The following is a 25,589-nucleotide window of genomic DNA, read 5'->3' as shown; positions in this document are numbered from 1 at the left end:
AAACTCATGCACCTTAAGTACAAAAGCACACGCATCTTAAGTTTCAACAACTACTCACATTAAGCACAAGACTCACGCACCTTAAGCACAAGACTCACACACCTTTAGTACAAAACTCATGCACCTTAAGCACAAAACTCATGCACCTTAAGTTTCAACAACTACTCACATTAAGTACACACCCACGCACCTTAAGTACAAAACTCACGCACCTTAAACACAAGTCTCACGCACCTTAAGTACAAAACACACGCACATTACTCACCGCACAACTGCACGGGAAACATGCACCCACACTGGAACTTAATTCTGTGAATGTATATTATCAATTTATTATTCCATGGACCATGATCCACGTGGATTGTCAAACTTTCACATGAAGAATTTATTCAAATTTTGGAGGCTACAATTTTCAAGGGATAGTATGTTAGATCCACATACGAGCAACGGTCAAAATTATTTAAATTATTTGACAAGCGGTGGAAAGACTACTACCTAATATTGCAGATCAAGTTGACACTTTTTGATCAATTACATACGAAGATGGACGATCAAGATCGAAAGTTGATCAACGGGCAAATAGCTTACATTGGCTTTAAATTGTCCAAGCAGACTTGAAGGCCATCACCAATTTTACAAGAACGAAGTTTCCCAACGCAAATACGAATGAGAGAAAAAGAAAACAATACACAAATTAGCCAAAAAGGGGGATCTAAGCTTCATTAGAAATAAATTATTTAAGTCTGAGAGAGAAATACTTTATTTAATTTCTTAGTAACTTGTGAGGGTGGAGTAACAACGGGAGTGTGAAAATCCCGTGAGAACGTAGCTTTGTGTGTAGTTCTCGTGGTGTAGGAGTACAGCTTGGTGTGAAGTACTCGGGAAGCCGCGCTACAAGAAATAAGACATTTAGTGACAAATCTTTTGTAACACTTCATAATTTAGCCACAAATAATACTCTTTTTGTGACTAAAAAAATAATTCGACACTATTGTGTGGAGTAATTGTGATAACTTTTTTTTTTTTTTTTTTTTGTCACAGATAATATAGTAATTGTGACAAGTATATATTTGTTACGAATAAGTTGTCACTATTACTAGAATAATAGTGTCGTAACATGCGTTGTCACTATTTGTTGTCACTAAATATATGTTTATTTTGGTGGCATTATAATTATGGCGGGAACGACTGTAATTGTGACAAAGTATAATGTGGACACCAATTTTTTGTACTTTTTGTGACAAATAGTTGTTGGTCACTCTTGTTGATAATATTCGTGACTACCTTTTTTGTCAATAAAAATACAATTGGTTAGTACGATTAGAAATGAGAAATAAATGTGAGAAAAAATATGAGTTAATTCCACCGGAGGTCTCTTGTCTTTGGTGGCAATTCCAAATTTAGTCCTAAACTATCGTTTTTGCCATTTTACATCCCAGACTATCATTTTTTGGACACTTTTAGTCCTTCTCATAATTTTTTCTATTTTAGTAAGGGCATTTTTGTCACTTCTCATGAAAAACAAATAAAGCAAGAATCCCATTTCTTCTAGAATTTGTGTAATTAAATAGACGATTTTGCAAAATGTATAGCTGTAGAGTCCTATTTATACACTTCATTATGCTAATCATATAGCTATAAACAATTCCACTCGGTTATAAACATTTGAATCTGAACAGAGTACAAATTAGCGTAGAAATCTTATTACACCAAATACGCATGGCTTCAACTTCAATCGACATTGTTGGGCATGAAATTTCTCCTAAGAATAGAGGAATGCAATAGAAGAGGTGTTGAAACAATAAAGTCTATAGAGTGTGTATTCCATGAGGCATTGTATTTTTTGTACTATCGTTTGAATATTTTTAAATTCAAAATGTTTTGTTTATGCATATGATTTTTACTATATTTTTTTGTAACACTTCAATTTCAGGGAACTTTTCTTCATGCACATATTCCTAAAGATTATGTTTGACAGAGTAATGGGTCAAGCACCCGACCTAGACCACCAACAAACACCTGACTCGGAAACACTCAAGAGGAGTCCAACAGCAGAAATCCAACGGGCAGATGTCTAACGGACAAAGATGATTATTACAGACCGTTACTACGCTCATTCAACATAGAGAAATAATTGCTCGGCTCCTCATCATACTACTATTACTTACCGTTGGGGAACTTAGTATAAGTATAAGGTCCATAGCTGAGCAGGGACACACTCTGATTTCTGTACTGAAACTATAGAACCACAATTACCTTTACTCAGTTATACGATAATATTGTCTGGTAACATATTTATCGCCATTGGTGCTTTCATTGAGAGCCTGAGATCAACTCTCAAGCAGGCGAATACATACATCTTTCTCTTCCAGCAAACAAGCTTGAAGCAATGGCACGCTCAGGATCCTGCAGCTCCCACGGTGCCCACGGTTCCCGCAACTTGAACAACGGCAACACCTCAGGGGACCTCCAAGAACTACTCATTAGCGGAAGAGTAGGGGACCTCCGAGAACAACTCAACAATGGAGGAACAGGGGCATCCATCCAAATCATGAACCTCCAGGTGACCGTCGAAGCCATCCAGCAAGCAGCGACAGCGCTAGAGCAGGCAGTAGCGGGATTGCAAGGACAAGTTCTCCCGCCACGGCCCCAGAAAATAGAAGTGGAATCCCCACGAAGGGAAGAAACCCAGCAACGACAAGACACAACCGTCACACCAGGACAGGGGTCCAGATCGAGGAGAACGCCCAAAGAAGTAGACCGGACAGACGACAACCAGGCCCTTCCCAGTCTGCCCCGGAACGGTTGGGATACAGGGCGTCCGTTCGGCAAAGGTTGGGATCGCGGGCTGAGGGGTCCTCCACCAGAGGCCCTCACCGACACGAGAGTAGAGTAGCGGAGAAATCACCCACGGAGAAAATGGGCGAATCAGATGAGTCGGTCCCACTCCAGCACTTTGATGAGTCGGCCCGCGTCGGCACTTTGATGAGTCGGTCCCGCGCCGGCACTTTGATGAGTCGGCCCCGTGCCAGCACTTTGATGAGCCGACCCCGCGCCGGCACCATGATGAGCCGGCCTCGCGCCTGTTACTGATGAGTCGGCCCCACGCCGGCACCCTGATGAGTCGGCCCCGCGTCGGCACTTTGATGAGCCGGAAACCCACGCTGGCACCCTGATGAGCCGGCCCCACGCCAGATCCTTGATGAGTCGGCCCTAGTCGAAAAACTGCAAAGAAAAATTGAAGAGTTAGCAAAGAAAGTGGAAGCGCGGGAGCAATCGCTGGAACCCGAAGTGAGGATGGCAGTTCCATTTTCCCCAAATATAATGGACACGCCTCTGCCGAAGGATTTTAGGTTGCCCGCCATCAAAGCATACACAAGGACCGCCGACCCGCGTGTCCACATGGCAAGGTATAAGGCTTCTATGGTAATGATCATGGCGGGGGATGCTGTCATGTGAATGGCATTCTTGTCCACTTTGGATGTGGTGGCCCAAGACTAGTTCAATACCATCTCGGATGGGTCGATCCAAAACTTTGGAGAATTATCCAAAAGTTTCTTGACATACTTCTCCGGCAATATACAACATAAGAAACCCTTCTCTCACCTCTGCGTAGTAAAGCAAGATAGAGGCGAGAGCCTGAAAGATTTCCTGAGCAAATGGAAAAAAGGATGTCAACAATGTTTACGAATTTAACTCCAAGGCGGCAATCCCGATATTTATCCATGCCCTAAGATCAAGAGATCTTCACAAGCAACTGAATGCCCATCACCCCCGCTCTTATGAGGATTTGATGAAGACAGCCAACCGTTATGCAGAAGCAGAAGAAACCGATAAGAAGAAAAGGGAAGAGGAGGAAGGCAAGACAGGAGGAAAGTCTGAGAAAATGGGTCCAACCAACCAGGTGTCAAACGCAGCTCCATCGAAGAAGGGAAGTAGAGACCAATTTTCAAGAGGACCCCGTTTGATCTCTTTGTGTCATTTGACCCCACTTACCCATCCGGTTAGCGTAATGCCATAATCCTAGACCAAGCCGAGGATATGGAGATGGTGCAATTTCCAGAAGAGTGCATGAAAGTTTCCCCTAAGAGACAAATAGAGGAGCTCATTCAAAGGGAATACTTCACTCAGTTTGTGAAGTATCCAGGGCAACAACAACAGCATCAACAACAAGGCCAATCCGTGAACGAAAACGTGTGGCGAAATAGAGAGGGCCCTGAGCCATCCTCATCAGACACGAAGATGAAGTACGATCAGATCATGGAAGAAAGAGACAAGGAGCTAGAGGTGGAACCCGTGCAGCGCAAAAAACATGTTATTCGCTAAAACACAACAAGATCAACAATATAATTATTGATGTAACTATTGTTCATGGTCCGCCCTGATCAATTTTGTTGAATAAGAAAAAAAAATCATGGAGCCCTTGTGTTAGTAAAGCAGGAGGCTTGTCCTCATCCACCATGCTAGAGGCAAGAAACAAAGAAGAGATGTCATGGCCAAGGCTCGGCCTCGGCCTCTACCATGGTCCCCGGCTATGGTAGCGGAGGCGGGGCTCTGATTCAATAATAATAATAATAATAATAATAATAATAATAATAAAAGTTATTAATTACCGCACTCAACTCCCTAAGGGTCGGCACTGGATTCGGTCTAGCTAGCTACCCGACAGAACGACGTTTCTTGGTCTAACTCAAAGTTTGGTTACGAAAACGCTATCCCCAAAGGAATAGTACGAGGTCTAACCTCGCTCACTACCCTACGGAAGAGCCGACCTTTGATCGAGCCTACGACCGGTCGAAGTAAGATACAAACACACACACGAAAAAAAATAAAAAATATTGTCGAGTCTGCCTCGGCCACGCCAAACTGGCTGAGTCCGCCTTGTCCTAAACTAGCCGAGGCGGGACTAGCTGAGGTCGCGCCTAGGCCAAAATTGGCCGAGGCAAACTGGCCAAGGTTCGCCTCCGCCTAAACTGGCCGAGGTCCGCCTCAGCCAAACTGGCCAAGGCCGCCTCGGCCAAAATCGGTCGAGGCCAGCCTCGGCCAAAATTGGTCGAGGTTTACCTCGGTCAAACTGGCCGAGTTCGCCTTGGCCAAAATTGGTCGAGGTCCGCCTCGACCAAAGGTTCGCCTCGGCTAAAACTGGCCGAGTTTCGCCTTCCACCTCGGCCAAAACTGGCCAAGTCCACCTCGGCTAAAACTGGTCGAGGCCCGCCTCGGCCAAACTGGCCAAGGTCCGCCTCGGCCAAAACTGGTCGAATCTCGAGCTGAGATCCGGGCCTTCGTGGCTTCGGTTAAGGAAAAAAAGGATCTTTGATGCAGTTTTTACTCCCAAGCCAACTTAGTTACATTCGCAAACTCGGGAGTAGGGGGGCTGGTGACAGAGTAATGGGTCAAGCACCCGACCCAGACCACTAACAAACATCGAACCCGGAAACACTAAAGAAGAGTCCTACGGCAAAAATACAACAGGCAGAAGTCCAACAGACAAAGATGATTATTACAGACCATTTACTACGCTCATTCAACACAGGGTAATAATTGCTCGGCTCCTCATCATACTACTGTTACTTACCGTTGGGGAACTTAGTATAAGTAGAAGGTCCATAGCTGAGCAGGGACACACTTTGATTTCTGTACTGAAACTATAGCAACACAATTACCTTTACTCAGTTATACGATAGTATTGTCCGGTAACATATTTACCGTCAATGTTCAAAAGTATTCGAATAGATTTAAAGAAGGCCGAGTTTTTTGTATAATTTTTTTTGGTAATGGCTAATTTTTTGAAGTTCTATTTTAACACAGTTGTGAGAGAATTCAAGGATGCAGTTTTTCCTAGGCATATTTGTGACAAAGAAGATGATGATTTCTTTGATGAGGTGCAGTATTGTTTACATTTGTGATTACTTATTTGTCAGTAACATTTTTTCTTTTTGTGTAACTTTATTAAGTTATTTGACTTTTCTTGCCCTTTAAGACTTTCTGGATGGAGAGAAATAAGAAATGTGATGCAAAGGATGGTGGATTTGTTAAGAGCTGTGAATTTTGAGAACCTGGATTGAAATTATTAATTATTAATAAAATGTTTTCCTGTTGAGAGTCTAGCCATTTATGTCTTTGGTCATTAAACATTGTTTCTATGATTGATGGTTGACATTTTACAGGCATTTGTCCCTAGTCATTTCAATATTTTTGTTATATTTTATATTTATAATTTTAAATTTGTGTATTTTGTTTAAATTGTAAGATTGCATGGTTTTACATTCTTTGAATATGCATATGTTTTATTTGTTTATCTACACCATGTTCAAATGTGAAATTATAGTTAAAAAAAATATTACAAAAAATAATTATTAATTGAGAATAAAAACAACATGGAATGTAGGTCAGTTGAAATAGGAAATGAATATTAATAATTGATTGAAAATTAATAATGATTCCAAACTGACTCAATTGCAAAAAAAAAAAAAAAAAAAAAAAAAAAAAAAAAAAAAGAAAGAAGGAAATGGTCAGACCGCCCAAACAATAGTATATGTAAATTGGTATAGTATTTTGTTATTAATAATTTACTAGAAATATTTAAAAAGAATATGTTATTAATAATTAACTAATTGACTAATTGATATGTATTTAAAAAGAATAATTGACTGAGAAATGAGAATAAAAATTGCACGAAAATTAGGTCAATTGAAAGATGAAGTGAATATTAATAATTGACTGAAAATTAAAATGATCCCAAATTAACCGAAATAAAAAAGGAAATAGTCAGACCGCCCAAACAATAGTATATGTAAATTGGAAAAGGAATCTATTATTGATATTTGACTGAAAATATTTAAAAAAGAATCTGTTATTAATAATTAACTAATTGATATGTATAAAAAAAAATTGGCTGGGAATATAAATGACACGGAAATTAGGCCAATTGAATAACTAAATTAATATTAATAATTATCTAAAAATTAAAAATGATCCCAATATTAATTATTTCGAAAAGTAAACGGATTAACTATAGTATAGATAAATTGGAAAAAGTATCTGTTACTAATAATTGACTAGAAATATTAAAAATAAATCTGTTATTAATAATTAACTAATTAATATGTATTAAAAAGAATAATTGATTGAGAATAAAAATGGCACAGAAATTAGGCCAATTCGAAAAGGAAATGAATATTAATATTTGATTAAAAATTAAAAATGATCACAAATTGATTCAAATGAAAAAAGAAATGGCTAGACTGCCCAAACAATAGTATATATATAATTTGAAAAATGAATGTGTTATTAAGAATTGACTGGAAATATTAAAAAAAAAAAAGCTATTGTTAATAATTAATTAATTGATATGTAGTAACAAGATAATAATTGACTGAGATAAAAAATGACATGAAAATTATGCCAATTGAAACAAAAAAAAAATGAATATTAATAATTAGTTGAAAATTAAAAATGATCACCGATTAACTATTTCGAACAGAAAACTGATTAAGTATATGTATTGTTACGAACAAGTGTATTTAGATTTTGATGATACCAAACTGTCTTAGAATGTAGACCCCTATTTTTCATTTGTTAGATAAGTCTCGTATAACAAAGGCATGATATGTTCAATCATGCACGAGACTAGTATAATAGGTCAACATGAAGATTCGAAGATTACAAGATGATAAAAAGATGCTACCAGACGAAAGAAGGTTCAAGCAAGTCTCGGATAGACTGATTTTACAAAAGGAATGTTCATCTAAGAAGGAAGGACGAAAGATAGGACAATCTTTCGTTCCTCATTTCCAAGTAAACAAGTCAAAGACAGACTTGTAAACAGACAACACTCATTAAGTGAAGCAATGAGAATGTTGTCTATCACTCAGATAGGTAAATCATTCGGACAAAAAGTGTCCTAGGAATGATATTCACTAAAGACAAGGAGCATTAAAAGACTAACTTTTGTCAGAGATCAAGGACAAAAGTTATAATGTTTTTGGCTCCAACGGCTATACAGTACAAGGGCATTAAAAGCCCAATGCCCACTGGGTAATACTCACTGGTTATTAGGTTTGAAATTTTTATCTCCCTCCAACGGATGGATTTTTCCACCTATAAATACCTCTCTTCACCATTGAAGAAGGGGCTGGTTAATTCACTCTTGCAATCAAAAGAAAAGCTCTTTAAGCAGTCTCATCTACAAAAGCTTTTCATAACCAGTGATCTTGTGAAGTTTTCAAAGGCATGTTCTTCTACATACTTCACAACTTGAAGCAGTCTTGTAATTTCTCAAGTGAAGATTAATCCAGACATCAAGACAAGCTTCAACCTGTTGGAGAAACATCTGATTATCTTTCCAACATCTCAACTTATGAAGAAGTTGATAGAGGCGGAGTAAACTCGAGGAGTTGAAAATCTTTCAAGTGGCTGTCCGGCTTAGTGATCAAGGAAGCCAGCTTGAAGTAGTTTGTACTAGGAGTGATAGTGCAAACCCTTTCATGGGTTGTGAAAGAAGAGTGGAGTAGGCTTCGTTAACAGCCGAACCACTATAAAAATCTCTCTCTCTCTCTCTCTCTCTCTCTCTCTCTCTCTCTCTCATCTCTTTACATTCAGCTATTACTTTCGTGCATTGTATATCATATCATATCGACCAAACGCTAAGTTTTTACTAACACGAAAGTGTGCAAAGAATAATTAAAACAGAATACCATTTCCACTGTGCATATCTCCGAAAGGAGATTCTTTGAAAAAGAATCGATTAGTCTATTCATCCCCCCCCCCCCTCCCCCCACCCTCTAGACTCTCTTTGACCTACCGGGACCAACATGTATTATATGAGATACATATGGATCTGAACTCATTGACTTCCAGAGGAAATAGTCATGCAATGGGTAAACTATTTTGAGAATACTTTGCACAGAAAAGATTATTACTACGTTATTGCATGACTATGCTAATTATATGGCAATTAAAAAAGGAAATGAATATTAATAATTGACTGAAAATTAAAAATGATCCCGATTAACTATTTCGAAAAGGAAACGAATTAACAATAGTATAGGTAAATTAAAAAAAAAAAAGAATTTATTATTAATAATTCATTGAAAATATTTTTTTAAAAAACCTGTTATTAATAATTAACCAATTCATATGTATTTTAAAAAAAAAAAAAGTAATTGACTATGATTAAAAATAACACATAAATTAGGCCAATTGAAAAAGAAAATGAATATTCCTATTTGACTCAAAATTTTAAGTGATCCCCGATTAACTATTTCAAAAAGAAAACGGATTAACTATAGTATATGTATTATATGAGATACATATGGATCCGAGCTCATTGATTTTCTAGAGAAAATAGTAATGCAATGGGCAATGGTCAATTGTATGTGGCTTTTTCCCGAGCCACCCATCCAGATGGCCTAAAGGTGTTAGCTCTAGACGATGATGGACAAGTTTCCGTTTCTACTAGCAATGTCGTCTACAAAGAGGTTTTCAATAATGTGTAATTCCAACCAGTGATATTATGTTTTCTTTTTATGTAAAGATAACAAAATTGGTATATATCTACACAAAAAATATATCTTCCATACAAATAAATTTGGATAGCAAATGATTTATATAACTGAGTTGCTAGACAAAGAGCAAATTTGCCACTTAATACAAATCCTAAACACTAATATATAAAATCTCTAAAGTTTCAACACCGGATGCGTACATCTACACGTTAGCTATTAATTGGGCAATAATTTGCTCGAATTCAAACAATGATAACATCCGAAAATATAGTCGATACAACTCAATTCTTCAATTGCATTATATAATATTCGATGTTATAATTTATATAATTGTATATTGATCCAAATATTCTTAAAATATTATAACGAATCCATTCCGTGCATCACACGGGTGAAAATACTAGTTTATTAAAATGAAAAATTCTTCTTACCCATTCTAATTTTCCCTCCTAAATTCCTCCCATGGCATGTTTTATAATTGTTAGGAGTGAGTAGCATTACTCTAGTCAAATTTTACTTTGGATCATGGTCCATGTAGCAACATGAACCATAAAGCAAAACGATGTTATATCATTTTAATTACACTTCAGTCTCATTTGAAATGTACACTAATTTTATTATAACAAAACTAAAATGTCATTTTAATTTTATTACAATTTCATTTGATAATATACATTATTGCATGAGATCTATTTTTGTATGTAGTTTCATTTTGTTATTGTTTTTAAGCGTGCTTATTGCTTCCTTATTTGAACCAATATCTGGGCTACTTTAGTGGATCTGATTGTTTGACAGTGGATTGAGAGTTTCAGACTATTGGCCTAACCTATTGCCCAATATCCCATATTCCCAATTTCCCATTATATACTTATTAATAACAAAAATTAATCAAGCGCAAATGGTTCCATGGTCTAGTGGTTAGGACATTGGGCTCTGAATCCAGTAACCCGAGTTCAAATCTCGGTGGAACCTTTTTAAAAAGTGTTTTGTCCTGTGACATAAAAAAGTGTCTTTCTCCCGAAAAATATCAAACAAATATCAATTTTATACGGAGTAATATTTTTCAAAAGAGTTTCTTTTTCTCCTTTTTGATCCCCCAGTTATTGTACTTTTAATATATATATATATAGAATTAATTTCACTTTTGGTCCCACGACTTTTGATGTTCTATCACTTTTGGTGCACAACTTTAAAATTTTTTAATTTTGGTGCCTAACTTTGTTATTTTTATCAATTTTGGTCTTTTCGGCCAAATTGACAGCGAAATGTTGTTGGATTTTATATTGTTAGGGGTAAAATCGTCATCCCAAGGAAACATCTTCAATATCTAAACAAAATCACCGTAAAATCATATCTATAGGTGTTTGATGATGAGAATAATGGGGAAGATGGGCAGAAACCAAACAGATCTATGGGATTTATAGTTTCGACCATTGGCAAACTCTTCTTTTCCTCTTAATATGATTTTTCTTTTGTTTAAATATTGAAGATCTTTCCATGGGATGACGATTTTGCCCCTAAAATATAAAAATCTGGAAATATTTTATCGTCAATTTGGCTAGAAGGACCTAAACTGATAAAAATAACAAAGTTAGGCACCAAAATTGAAAAAATTTAAAGTTGTGCACCAAAAGTGATAAGAACTCAAAAGTCGTGGGACCAAAAGTGAAATTAATTCTATATATATATATTGAAATGAAAACCTATGTTAAGATGTGAACATGAAAATGAATTTGGATCATTTATCTAGACTAGTGGATGGTGTATATATCTATAACACAATGCACACTGTATTGCAAACACAATTCATACATGTGCATCATGTTTTGGTTTGACTTTTTGCATGCACCATGTTCTAGGTCGTAGGATGATGTAACATTAAGAATGTACACAGGTTCTCAGGTTCACAGAATAAAGTAAGTTCTCACTTGAAAATAAACATACACACACACATAGACAACAGGTGACGACATAAAAATTGATCACTAATTTTATTAGTGACCAAAATCTATAGGTTTGGTGACAAATTGTGTTGTCATTAAATATGAAATTTATTGTAGTGTTAGAAGCGTTCGAGGTAGTGAGTACGAAACACCTATTGGTGGCTTCTGTTCTAGTGTTGGTATCGTACACAAGCACACGACACCCTAAGGCACATCAATTGAACGGTGTTGCTGAATACAAGAATCGCACATTGAAAGATATGATGAATGCGATGCTTATAAGTTCCAACCTACCTCAAAATATGTGGGGTGAGGCGATTTTGACAAGTAATTACCTTTTAAATAGGGTACCCTGCAAGAAACTTGATAAGACTTCCTACGAGCTGTGGAAAGGTAGGAAGCCTTCCTACCAATATCTCAAAGTGCAATCGTTATGCTATGGACCCATGTCCAGCATGTATTGTGGACACGGTAACGGTGCCGTTAGTGGCACCGTTATCTTCCACTTTTTTTTTTTTTTTTTTTTTTTAAATTTCAGACCGCTTCGTTATAGGAGTATATGTTCATAATTTTATCACTATATGTTCATAATTGTAAGTTCATAATGTTAGAGCTCTGTGTTCATAATTCAATAACTGTACATTCATACTTCAATAAGTGTACATTTATAATTCCGTAACTGTACATTCATAATTCAATAACTGTAAATTCATAATTTTCGAAACTCTATATTCACAATTTTAGAGCTCTATGTTCATAATTTTATCACTATATGTTCATATTGTAAGTTCATAATGTCAGAACTCTGTGTTCATAATTCCATAACTTTACATTCATAATTCCATAACTGTACATTCATAATTCTATAACTGTACATTCATAATTCCCTAACTGTACATTCATAATTTCATAACTATACATTCATAATTTTCGAAGCTCTATGTTCATAATTTTATCACTATATGTTCATAATTGTAAGTTCATAATGTCAGAGCTATGTGTTCATAATTCCATAACTTACATTCATAATTCCATAACTGTACATTCATAATTACATAACTGTACATTCATAATTCCATAACTTTACATTCATAACTCCACAAACGAATAACGCCGTTAACGGCGAGACAAAATTAACTTTTTTTAACTGATATGCCGCGTTTTCCCTAAAAACGACGTCGTTTTGGACTCATGTCCACAATGCATGACTTGTGTCCACAATGCATTATGAACATGAGTCCACAGCATAATTTGCGCTCAAAGTGTGAGAGTGTCTTGTCAAAGAGCATATATTATTGGGGCGGAATATTGGTGGGCCCAAACCAACATTCTATTGTTGAAATGTGACGCTAACGATTACACAAGTATAATAATAAAATAAAATTGTCTGTTTTTTACTAGTTATAATTTATGAAATAATAATAAATATTTTTTTTACTACACATATATGAATTTACTTGGTACAAAACAGTATAGTACGGAGTAGAAATTACATGAATTATATAGAAAAAGGGGGTCAAAAATCAAATAGAAAGAGGGATTTTTATTTTTATTTTCCTCTTCTTTCCGCTTGTATTCTGGGTTCAATATTTATTTTGCCCTAAATTACTGTAAATTCAGTCCAGTCGACGACGAAAGTCCCCAGAGCTCCGCCGGGAATCAGCGAAGATGGCGTCTTCCTCAAATACTCTACGGGACCTGCAGCGTGACCTAGAAAGCAAAGCTAACGATCTCAGCCAGCTACAAAAAGGCAATCTTCTCCATCCTTTTCTTCCAATAAACCCTAGTCTCTGTCTTCTATGTTTGCTCAAATATGCGTTCTCCTGTGTTTCAGATATAGCCAAAAACCACCAAGTCAGAAAGAAGTACACCATTCAGCTCGGTGAAAACGAGCTTGTCCTTAAGGTCGCTTGCGTTCTATGTTTCATGTATTGATAGTTTCTGGTACTTGGGATTATCAATTTTATTTGTTTACCTTTTTTTGGGAATGAAGGAATTGGATCTGTTGAATGAAGAAGCGAATGTGTACAAACTGATCGGGCCCGTGCTGGTAAAGCAGGACCTGGCAGAGGCCAGGGCCAATGTCAAGAAGCGAATTGAGTACATCTCGGCCGAATTGTATGTTACGGAGTATTTCTTTTGTTTGGTTATTGTTAGTTTCAAATGTGTTGTGATTCTAATTGCATTTTCCATTAATTTGGGTGCTTGCCTTTGTGTGCATATTGTCTTGAACCTACCTTGTACATGTAGAAGCAGGAAGTATAAGGCTTAGGTTGGAGTTATAAAAGAGGGGGCCTTGTTTGCAATTTTCGGGAAAAAAAAGGGAATTGTGCCCACTGTTTAGCTGTAAATTTTTGTAAAATTAGGTGGGGTTTACATTGATGAAATGTGATTTGGGGGGAGGTGGGGGGAGGAATTGGAGTAAGTTATAATTTCGTGTTCGTTTTGGTTTTGGGTGTGGATGATACTCACGAGATTTTTGTGTACTTGTATTTTGGGGGGGGGGAAGGAGCAAGATAACAGTAGGCAATTTTCATGCACTCGTGCAATAGCTCATACCCCATTATAAAAACATTGAGTTGTTGGAAGATATTTATTCATTTCCTTCCATCCTCTGCTCTGATCCTTGCTTTGTGGTTCTGATGTAAAATCTTTTATGCTCCACTGTTTTTGCAACTTAAAGTTTGAATTCATGCTGCCTGTCTGGAACTTTAGACCGATAGACAAAGAGCTTGGTGCTACCAACTGAATCCTTAATTACAGTAAAAATCCTATCTTCTATAGCAGCATAGTTTTGAAAAGTTAGGTTCTTTCATGCTTTCTTTGGGTAGTTTAAGAACTTCTGGTTTAGCTGTAGATACAAGTTTCTTGACTGTAAGGTATGTGACTACTCTATTACAATTGAATAAAGCACACTTTGTAAAGTTAGAGTTGGATTGAAAATGGAAGGAGGGTTTGAGATAATGGAATGGGATATAGTAATTGTGACCTTAAAGTAGAAGAAATAGTTCAACCGGCATTTATGTAGGCTACAGGAAAAGACATGCTCACTATGAGTAACTCTCCTATGATACCGTCTAACGGATAAGGTATCCATGAGACGGGTCGTGTCAATATGGAAATGTAATACTAATCAGGAATAAAGTGTCCCTTACTTATAAGGGAAAGTGTAATACATCTTGACATGACCTGTCTCACGGATAAGAATCTGTGAGACGGTCTCACGCAAGTTTTTGCTGCTCACCATAACTATTTTTTCTCCGCAGTGTTTCATATATAACATACTCTGTAGTCCACAAGTTCTGACTTATTGCATATTTTATTTTGTAGTCTATTTGCAAGTTAAGTACTACATTAGTGGATTTAGTGCTTGTACTAAATTAAAATGCTCTATTTAGTCCCTATACCATGAAGTTGGTAATTCTTATCTCTGTGCTATCAAAATTATAACCAAGTAAAATTATAAACTAGCCATGTAAGCAGACTTAACAGTCTTGCTGACATTGTTTTAATTTTACTTAATTGTTGCATTTTTAGTAGTCGAGAGATTAAAATTTACCAACTTAATTTTATAGGCAATAAAGTCACTAAATTATACATTTAACAATTGTATTGCTCAAGGACTAATGTAGTACTTAAACCTTTATTTACATCTATACTTAACTTTCAAACTGCACAATTAGATTATTTACAAATTCATTTGATTGTTTCCTAACAGGAAGCGTTTGGATGCCACCCTTCAAGATTTAGAAGAAAAGCAAAACAGCAAGAAAGAAACGGTAACTTTTGCATTTATGTTTCATGCGATTGCATTTATAGGAACTGCTTTTCCATGGTCAGTATAATATAATATAAATATATAATGCATTTGCTGTTGATTTTAACTGACCAACAGAGGTAACATCTGGCAATTTGGAAGGAACTTAGTAGTACAAAGTATAATTAAAAATTTAAACTTTGACTGGTGGGGTCCACAGAACACGTACAGTTTGATGCGTTTTGTCTGTCATATAAGTTAAAGTAATATCAGAAGGACTAATTAACGTTAAGAAATTTGAGCCATAAAGAGTTAAAAGTGCTGAGCCTGGAAATATGGAGGGTATTTTGCCTCTTCGTCTTTAGTAAAGAGTACATTTTTTTTTTCTAGTTCATACCAAATGCAGCATTTTCAATTCTAGTAAACTTCATGTGTGGTTAAGGTTGTCTATTACTTTTTTTTTTGGCCTTAACCCAACAGGCAACAGGTAAAGTTATTAAATAGTCCGGAATTACCAAACCACCCTCCAGTTTTCATTCTGATCCGATATTCCAAAAATTTAGAGTTCACCAAGATTCTCTCTGGAAAAAGTAACAGTTGGAAGCTCATAATAACATGTTTGTGTTGTGCACTGCAGATCTTTAAATTACAACAACGAATTCAATCAACCCAGGCAGGAAAAAGCAAAGCGTAATATACCGGCAAGCTTGAAGATTATGTAGCTGCTATTTTTGATTGCTGTGGCACATGAATATCATTCTCTCCCAGTTGACATTTGCAGTGATGCACAGTAATCAAATCTGTGTTATTTTTAGTTTTTAAGATCTCGGTATCTTGGGGTTGGGCCTTCCATTGATTTCAGTTGTATGGAACAGAGTACATTTAGTTCATCTGGACAAACGTTATGTGTGAAGCTTCTTTCCTTATTATACTAAAACTATTGAAGTTTTGGCTTGTGAAATTTAAGATTTTAGGCATGGTAGTGTCAAGATTTGTATGAGAATGCTTCATGGTATAATGCTATGTATGGCCAATGTGGGGGGTAAAATTGTAATAAAATTAGTAATTTAATATTCTTAGAAATGGTAAATAAGCTATCAACTATTTAAAATTTTCATTTTAGAAGGCATATTAATAAGAAAAAGTCTTGAGGTCATCAATTGTGGTTTGTGCAATTAGATCACACTAAGGATCTGTTTGGGAACTCGAAAAATAATTTCCGGAAGTCAATTTTTAAATATTTTTGTGTTTTAGTTATTATTCATGAATGAAAAATAAAGTCAAATGAAAATATTCGCATTCAAAAAAAAAAAAAATGAAAATATATATTCTCGGCAACGGAAAATTTTAATTTGGTGAAAAATTACTCTCTAGATTTTGTCGTAAGATACTTTTTGATTTTTTTAGTTTTATTTATTTATTTATTTTCTCTCTTATCTCTTTTCAAGTTAATTTTTAGATTATTATTATTATTGCTACCACCACCATCACCGCTACATAATCACATCCCCAACCACTACAACCAACACGTCACCACCACCACATCACCATAGCTACCACCACAACTATAACCACCATCACCACCACTAGCACTACACCACCCCCATCTGAGCAACCACCACTACTAATTATTACTCCATTTGTCCCATTTTATGTGTCTGATTCGGTTAACGATGTTTAACTAAAGTTATGTTTAATCCAATTTTTCATAATATTAAGTTCAGTATTAGTATATAAAGTTTATATATTAATAAACTACATTAAAAGTACTATTAAGCACACAAAAATTAAATTTAAAAATAAGTAAAAAATACTAAAAAAATAAACAAAAAAGAAAGAGTTGTTCTAACCAATTAATAGTAAGACATATAAAATAGAACATTATTATTATTATTATCATTATTATTATTATTATTATTATTATTATTATTATTGTTCAAATTATGTGGCTCTAATTAATGCATGAAGACTTTTTCTTCAACCTTCCGCATCGCATGCTGTCCACCTCTCTTGCACGTTATCCGCCTTCTAATCTCCTCCTTACTATTGCCGCATAGCTCTCATTTTTGTTGTATAAATAGTGTCATAGCTTTGTAATTAAGGTATCATCAATATTGAATTCTTTCTTCCTTTCTCACGTATGCATTAATATATATATATATATATATATATATATATATATATATATATATATATATATATATATATATATATATATATATATATATATATTTTTTTTTTTCCACTTTATTAAATTCTTTCTGTCATTTATATATTTTCCCTATTATTTAACTTCTATAATTCTCACTTTTCGATTCTTTGCTTCTGCATTATTCCGCTATATTCCTAACAAGTGATATCAGAGCGGTTTAATTGAGAATTATTTTCAAAAATGTCGACTGTCACCAAGTTCGATATCGAGAAGTTCGACGGAAAAATTAGCTTTTCTATCTGGAAGGTTTAGATGGAAGCCGTTCTAATCCAGAACGGTTTGAAGAAAGCGCTAGCTGGTAAGAAGAAGAAACCGGCTGCAATGACAGATGAAGATTGGGAAGATTTGGATGACAAAGCACGTTCAACCATTCAATTGTACCTGTCTAAAGAGTTCTACGTGAGGTGGTGAGTGAGAAGACTGCGCCAGATTTATGGTCTGAGCTCGAGTCGCTTTATATGGCCAAATCTCTGGCGAACAAGCTGCGCCTGAAGGAGCGCCTGTACACAATCCGTATGACGGAAGGTACTTCGATTAAATCTCACTTGGATGAATTTAATTCTATTTTATTGGACTTGGAGAATATTGATGTTGTAATTGAAGATGAGGATCGTGCTGTTTTATTGCTTGTCTCTCTCCCTAAATCGTACAAGCATTTCATGTTAGACTAAAGTATCACATGCATCATATAATATGTGATAATAGGATCGACTAACCTCCAGCCATAGTTCTTGATACGGATGAGCGATCCAGACTGCTGCAGAGATAACGAGTATTTTGTCTCTCACTTTACTCAGCTCTCTCTAGATGGTGTATGAGGTATGTAATGTGAGCAGTGAGAGGACTAGTGACCTTATATAACCACTGGCCATCATTGTGGTTGATTGTCTTTAGGTCTCCTAAACCCTAACCAGACTCCTAATCATAATGGTAGTCTAGCTATTAGGTTATTAGTGTTGCACCACATATCAAATACTGAATATTATCATAACTCATCCTAATGTTATAATAATAGTAACGGATAAACGTTACATTCTCCCACTTGGTGCAAGCACTACCACTCAATAACAGAAAAAACACCAACCATAATGATATGGTCTCATTAGCACGAGTAGTATCCATTATGATCAAATGCAAACTGCCATTGAGCACTTAATTAGGAAACAAAACCCAACGAAATAAACCTTATGTTTATTCCAAGTCCCTGAAGTACATTTTCTCATCAATATGAAGCAAATGAAGGTGTACACACTTAATTGAGAAAATGTCTGAATGCCAAAGAATTTTAAACTGAATGTATATACAAATTCCATAGTGGGAAAAAGTCCCATTTTCTGAACCAGATCCTTGAATTTAACTGAAGGCATGCATTTAGTCAAGGGATCTGCTGACACCAACTCAGTATGAATGTGTTCAAAGAATATAACTTTATTTTTGACACGATTCCTAATTGCTAAGAACTTGATGTCGATGTACTTAATTCGACTCCCACTTTTGTGGTCTTAGCTAGGAAGACTGCAGCTGAGTTGTCACAGTAAACTTTCAATGGCTTAGATATGGAATCCATAATTCTAAGCCCAGAGATAAAATTCTTTAGCCAAACACCCTATGAAGTTGCCTCGAAACTGAAAACGAACTCGGCTTCCATGGTAGAAGTAGCTATTAAGGACTGTTTAACACTTCTCCATGAGATAGCCCCACTGGCCATAATAAAGACGCACCCTGATGTTGATTTCTGAGAATCAACACAGCCAGCAAAGTCCGCGTCTGAATGACCGACAACATCTAAATTGTCGGTCTGCCTAAACCCAAGCTTGTAACCTTTGGTTCATCTTAGATACCTTAGAACCCTCTTTACAGCTCTCCAAAAGTCTAACCCTTAGCTATGGGAGCAACATTAGATGAACAATTTTGCACATGAAATCTCTCTAAAACTTTGTTTATATAGGTTTCTTGAGATAAACCCAGTATACCTCGGGACCTATCTCTATGAATTTTAATGCCGATAACGTAAGAGGCATCACCCATATCCTTCATATCAAAGTTCTTAGAAAGAAATTGTTTCACGAAGCATCCCCTTATCATTGGTGGCAAGTAAGATGTCATCCACATATAAAACAAGGAAACAAATTTTACTCACACTCACCTTCTGGTATATACAGTCATCTGAGGGATTTTCAACAAAACCAAATGAAGAAATTACCCCATCGAACTTGATGTACCATTGACGGGAGGCTTGTTTTAAACCGCATATGGATTTCTTAAGCTTACATACTAAATGCTCACCACCCCTAGAAGAGAAACCTTCAGGTTGTTTCATAAAAACCTCCTCTTCTAGATCACCATTTAGGAAAGCGGTTTTCACATCCATTTGTTGCAACTCAAGATTAAAATGTGCAACTCATGCCAGAATGATCCGAAGTGAATCTTTCTTTGATACAGGAGAAAAAGTCTCCTTGTAATCGATTCCTTCTTTTTGAGTAAATCCATTGGCAACAAGCCGGGCCTTGTATCTCTCAATGTTGCCTAATGAGTTTCTTTTAGTCTTAAAAACCCATTTACAGCCAATGGCCTTGGCCCCATTAGGCAACTCAACAAGATCCCAAACTCCATTGTCCTTCATGGAATTCATTTCATCCTTCATGGCTTCTAACCATAAGTCAGACTGTGCACAATTTGTGGCTTGAGAGAATGTTTCAGGATCATTTTCAGCCCCTATGTCAGATTCTTGTAGATACGAAACATAATAACTAGGAACTGCTGATCGCCTTATCCGAGTAGACCGTCTTAAAGTTGGACCCTCATCACCTTGTATAGGCTGCGGGGCAACTACCTCTTCAGGAACTGGTGGCAGTTCTTGAATCGGTTCAGTCTGCATCGGCTCAGAATCTTGCTGTATATCCTGAGTTGGTTCAACCATTGGTTCGAAATCTAGTTCAGGCGGTTGCTGTAAGTCCTGAACTGGTTCTTCCAAAGGTTGATCCTCAACAGCTTGTGGAATCTGAACGGTAGGTGGTATATCTGCAGGCAGAACTAAAGGAGCACTGCGGATAAGTACCACCAGATGACGTAGAAGGGTGAGAGTCAATATGATCGAAAGAAGGAACTAAGTCCTTAAACCGATCACTCCCACTAATCAAGTCACCTTCAAGAAATTCAGCATTCCTTGATTCCACTATCCTAGTAGTATGAGATGGACAATAGAACCTATAACCCTTAGAAGATTGTGCATATCCAATAAAGAAAACACAAATCGTCCTTGGGTCAAGTTTCTTCTCGTGTGGGTTATATATCCTCACCTCAGACGGACATCCCTAAACACGCATATGTTGCAAACTCAGTTTCCAACCTTTGAATAACTCAAACGGTGTCTCAGGGACAGCATTGGTTGGAACACGGTTTAATATATACGTTGCCGTCTTAAGTGCTTCATCCCACAACGACTTAGGAAGCTTAGAGTTGCTAAGCATACTCCGCACCATATCCAGAAGGGTCAGATTTCTTCTTTCAGCTACACCATTTTGGTCCGGAGAACCAGACATGGTGTATTGGGCAACAATCCCATGCTCTTGAAGAAACTTAGCAAATAGACCCGGTGCTTGCCCATTCTCATTGTATCTACCATAGTATTCACCACCCCTATCAGACCTAACTATGTGTATTTTCCTGTTACATTGGTTTTCAACTTCAGCTTTAAATGATTTAAAGGCATCCAATGCTTCATGTTTATGATGAAGTAAATACACATAGGAAAAACTTGAGAAGTCATCAATAAAGGTGGTGAAATATTTCTGACCAGGTATTGTCATATCAGGACAACATATGTCAGTATGAATAATTTCCAACAACGTTGTACTTCTATTGGCACCTTTCTTTGACTTGTTTGTCTGCTTACCCTTAATGCAGTCAACGTAAGTCTCAAAGTCAGTATAGTCTAGAGTAGAAAGTACTCCATCCTTTACCAACCTTTTAATACGCTCAAGGGAGATATGACCTAATCTCCGATGCCACAACATTGAGGAATTGTCGTTAATACTGCACCGTTTGGTGCCGTTTAGAACATGTAAAGAATTGTAAACTGAATCATTCTTTAATTTAAGACGGAAAATACCATTAGACAATGTACCAGTACCAACACAAGTATAATAATGAAATAACTTGATATTATTGGTATTAAATTCAAAAGAATATCCGAATGGTACAAGTCTAGATACTGAAACTAAGTTCCTAGAAAAACTAGGAACATAAAATGTCTTTTCTAACGTCATTACAAAACCATTGTCCAAAACTAAATTGCAAACTTCGACAGCTTCGACTGGTGACGCAATCTTGTTTACAGAGAAGATGCTACACTCAGTTCCCGTTGGCTGTCTCAATTTTGTCAAATCCTGCAAAGAGTTTGCAATGTGGATTGTTGAACCAGAGTCAACCCACCAAGAATTAGTATTAACTTCTGACATATTAGATTCGAAACAAACAAAAGAAGATGGAACATACCCAAGCTTAGCCACAAGCCTTTGTTCCTCCATTGCACACATGGTTATCAACTCATTGATAGACCAGTCCTCTTTATGTGTGATGTAGGAAATCTTAAAAGGATTGTACTCCTGAGGGAGGGTATCAAGTGCAAAAAGCACCAAATAATCATCTGGTAGAATGATTTCCAACTCCTTTAATTGAGCCGCAATATCCCTGAGTTGCATAATGTGTTCACGCGTTCCCTTGACAGTGGAAAGACGCAAATTTCTCAACTTCATGATTAGAGTCATTGCCAAAACTTTCTTTGATTCAATGAAGTTATCATCGATAGCTTTGAGCAAGGGTTTCGCTTTCTTAATGTCCTCAAAGCAAAAACGAATTTTTTTGGAAATTCTTGACTTAATGAAGAGCACACATAATCCATTGGATTTCTCCCATTGTGCGCGAAGCTGCTTGGCTTCGCCAGTGCTTTCTTCAGTAACCTCAGGGGGTTCCTCATTGAGAACAGCGTAATCCAACTCTAATAATCTTAATTGCAAGAGAATAGCATCTTTCCACTCTTTGTGGTTATCTTCATTAAGGATTGGAACATTAATTTGTGTTTGGGTGACAGGATGAGTTGCTGTAAAGAATAATAATTAATGCTTGGTTAGAATTTTCGAGGCACAAAAAAATTAGAGAGAGATACTGAAGTACATAATATTACCAATGTAAAATTATGCAAAAAAATAAATTTGGATGCCATAAAAATTGCCTGTGGGCTAAATTTTTATGCATAATGAATTTACCAAAACTGAATGGTGGAAACGGAATGGGTGCGATTTTAATTTTTCCACTCTTAATGACAAAACTACCAAAACTATATGCCGATACATAATCCCTGTGGGCAAATTATGATCATAGCATGGTATTTCATCCTAATTAACCCTACAAATATAACAAAATTGCCTGTGGGCTAAATTTTGCCATATCACGCAGAGTGAATTACAATATTCTTGCATTAACTTTATGTGAGTAAAACTTAAATGTAATTTTGGAAAAATTAAAGATGCTGTGGCTACTCTTTAATTAACCAAAGAACATAATCACATTAGCAAGAAAACCTAATAAACAAACAGATTAAACCAAAATATGATAGACAATTCTTAGGTATACTCCCAGGAAAGTTGGTCGAGACGAAGCTCGGTTAAAAACCAGCTCCTTAGACAGAGTAGCGTCGCAAGGGGACTAGTAGCAACAAGGCGTTTAAGCCAGGGCCATAGAACTAGTATTCCTCCCCAAGAAACTTCCCTAATTCATGTGTTCTCATTTTTGAAGTAAAATCGTTTGAGAGATCTAAAGAGTAGTTTCACCTATGGATAAGGCTTTGAATAGGGTAAACTACGAATTGTTTATGTACTTTATGTGCTTTAGGAACTTTATAAAACACGAATGGAGTAATAACTGAAGAGTGAGTAATAATATGCATAATCTAACCTGAAAGTCACTAATTCACCTAAAGGCATTAAATCATGCAAAGCATATAATTCAGACCTAAAAGGCTCTAAATTTTCCTTAATGAGCATGCTTTTCTAGGCATATAATTATAACAGTCAAATAATTATTGCAATAAAGAGATACATAGCATGCTCAGATTATGCATATTACTCACAAAATACTCCATAATTAAATTGCAACACTTAATACAATTTAATCTGAAACATTATTAAATTAAAATTCAACTGAAAAATTAAAACTGAATAATTATTCAAAGTTGAATAATAATTTAATAATAGACTTAATAAAAAAATTTCAATTGGATAATTTAATTAGAAGAAGTCCAAATATGATGAAGATGTTAATCTGAATGAATTGATGTAATCCAAATATCAATTCAGGTTTGATCCAAAACCATAACAGGCCCAGATTAAAAAAAAATTATAATTTTCTTTTTTTTTCTTAATGAGCCCAGGTCTAGCCCAAATTGGGCCAGACCTGGCCCATTAACATAACATCATCATCTTCTTCAATTTTCTACCGTAAGCAGCTCCAACAGAAAAAATGGATGTCGGCATGAGAAAAAATGGCGAAGCAGTAGGCCAAAATAATTATCCAATAATAATTTTTTTTAATTAATTCTTAATGCGGAAAATTATTTTCAGCAGTCCAGAAAATTTAATTGCATACTCAAGAATATTTACACATGTATCTCAATTATATAACAAAATATATAAATGTGCAAATATTTAAGCAATTAAACAAACTAGGCAGAGATTATACAGGCAACTGATACCAACTGTTAGACTAAAGTATCACATGCATCATATAATATGTGATAATAGGATCGACTAACCTCCAGCCATAGTTCTTGATACGGATGAGCGATCCAGACTGCTGCAGAGATAACGAGTATTTTGTCTCTCACTTTACTCAGCTCTCTCTAGATGGTGTATGAGGTATGTAATGTGAGCAGTGAGAGGACTAGTGACCTTATATAACCACTGGCCATCATTGTGGTTGATTGTCTTTAGGTCTCCTAAACCCTAACCAGACTCCTAATCATAATGGTAGTCTAGCTATTAGGTTATTAGTGTTGCACCACATATCAAATACTGAATATTATCATAACTCATCCTAATGTTATAATAATAGTAACGGATAAACGTACATTTCAAAGAAATTATGCTGTATGGTAATAGTAGTGATACCCTTACTTTTGACAATGTTAAGTCAAACCTATTGTCCAAAGAAAAGTTTGACTTTGAAATTAAGTCTGAGGACAAAGGTGAAGGCTTGACTGTAAGGGGTCGTTCACTTGAAACAGAGAGTAGCAATAAAAAATCTAGATCCAAGTCCAAAGGACGTAAGTCCAACAAATCCTGTAAGTACTGCAAGAAGCAGGGTCACGATGTGACTGAATGCTTCAAGTTGAAAAACAAGCAAGAGAGAGAAAAGAAGTTTGCTGAAGCTAGTGTTGTTGAAAGTGATTCAGAAGGCGATGTTATGTTATCTGTTAGCTCCGGTGACAAACGGAGCAAGACTGAGTGGATTTTGGACTCTGGTTGTACATTCCACATGTGTCCTCACAAAGACTGGTTCGTCTCTCTGGAACCAGTTGATGGTGGAGTTGTCTTGATGGGTAATGATACCCAATGCAAGGTTAGTGGAATTGGAAGTGTTCAGATTAAAACTCATGATAATGTTGTCAGGACTCTTACCAATGTTCGGTATATTCCTGATTTGAAACGCAATCTGATATCCTTGGGCACCTTGGAATCTCTGGGGTGCAAGTACATAGCTGAAGGTGGAGTTCTGAAAGTCATAAAAGGCTCTCTTGTTCTCATGAAAGCTTCTCGATCTAGAAGCTTGTACGTGTTGCATGGCAGTACTGTGACAGGTTCAGTAGCGGTATCCTCATCGATGTCTGATGCAGATCTCACTCAACTATGACATATGCGTCTGGGGCATATGAGTGAGAAAGGCATGCATCTCCTAAGCAAGAAAGGCCTCATTGGTGATTCAGGTACGGGTAAATTACAATTTTGTGAGCATTGTGTTTTTGGGAAACAAAAGAGTATGGGGACCGACTAAATTCCAGTCTATGGGAGGCTGTAGATATTTCATGTCTATTATTGATGACTTTTCTCGTAAGGTCTGGGTCTATTTCTTGAAACACAAAAATCAGGCTTTTCCTATTTTCAAAAAGTGGAAAA

The 25,589-nt window shown here is 36.2% G+C and overlaps 2 protein-coding genes and 1 non-coding gene across 3 annotated transcripts; 2 read left to right on the top strand and 1 right to left on the bottom strand.

The window, feature by feature from the left end:
• The first annotated feature begins 10,406 nt into the window (after positions 1 to 10,406).
• Positions 10,407 to 10,478, top strand: TRNAQ-CUG. The gene has a single exon. It is a non-coding gene; the product is annotated as a tRNA-Gln (tRNA).
• Positions 10,479 to 13,005: 2,527 nt separating this feature from the next.
• Positions 13,006 to 16,192, top strand: LOC109191977 (prefoldin subunit 6). Its single transcript, XM_019342614.1, has 5 exons — positions 13,006 to 13,199; positions 13,284 to 13,354; positions 13,443 to 13,567; positions 15,168 to 15,228; positions 15,844 to 16,192. Exons 1-5 carry the CDS (start codon positions 13,118 to 13,120, stop codon positions 15,898 to 15,900), a joined length of 396 nt encoding a protein of 131 aa, XP_019198159.1. The 5' UTR covers positions 13,006 to 13,117; the 3' UTR covers positions 15,901 to 16,192.
• A 1,657-nt stretch (positions 16,193 to 17,849) lies between these two features.
• LOC109191993 lies at positions 17,850 to 24,239 on the bottom strand. Its single transcript, XM_019342622.1, has 4 exons — positions 24,230 to 24,239; positions 21,916 to 22,519; positions 20,381 to 20,462; positions 17,850 to 17,918 (listed from the first exon to the last, which is right to left on the bottom strand). The coding sequence occupies exons 1-4, from the start codon at positions 24,237 to 24,239 to the stop codon at positions 17,850 to 17,852; spliced, it is 765 nt and encodes a 254-aa protein (XP_019198167.1).
• Positions 24,240 to 25,589: the final 1,350 nt, after the last annotated feature.

Source organism: Ipomoea nil, unplaced genomic scaffold, assembly GCF_001879475.1.
Source record: "Ipomoea nil cultivar Tokyo-kokei standard unplaced genomic scaffold, Asagao_1.1 scaffold1735, whole genome shotgun sequence".
Lineage (NCBI taxonomy): Eukaryota > Viridiplantae > Streptophyta > Magnoliopsida > Solanales > Convolvulaceae > Ipomoea > Ipomoea nil.
The sequence above is the reverse complement of the archived record's forward strand: the minus strand, read 5'-3'. Positions and strand labels throughout refer to the sequence as shown.

What these genes read in the sequence shown, in the direction of transcription:
- LOC109191977 (XM_019342614.1), top strand. Translation starts at nt 13,118, where the DNA reads ATGGCGTCTTCCTCAAATACTCTACGGGACCTGCAGCGTGACCTAGAA. An exon ending in TCTCAGCCAGCTACAAAAAG is followed by an intron (nt 13,200 to 13,283) that starts GCAATCTTCTCC and finishes CCTGTGTTTCAG; the next exon opens with ATATAGCCAAAAACCACCAA. An exon ending in GAGTACATCTCGGCCGAATT is followed by an intron (nt 13,568 to 15,167) that starts GTATGTTACGGA and finishes GTTTCCTAACAG; the next exon opens with GAAGCGTTTGGATGCCACCC.
- LOC109191993 (XM_019342622.1), bottom strand. An exon ending in AGGCTTGTGGCTAAGCTTGG is followed by an intron (nt 20,463 to 21,915) that starts GTATGTTCCATC and finishes ACTTATCCGCAG; the next exon opens with TGCTCCTTTAGTTCTGCCTG. An exon ending in ATCAACCTTTGGAAGAACCA is followed by an intron (nt 17,919 to 20,380) that starts GTTCAGGACTTA and finishes GATTGTGTACAG; the next exon opens with GCGCTCCTTCAGGCGCAGCT.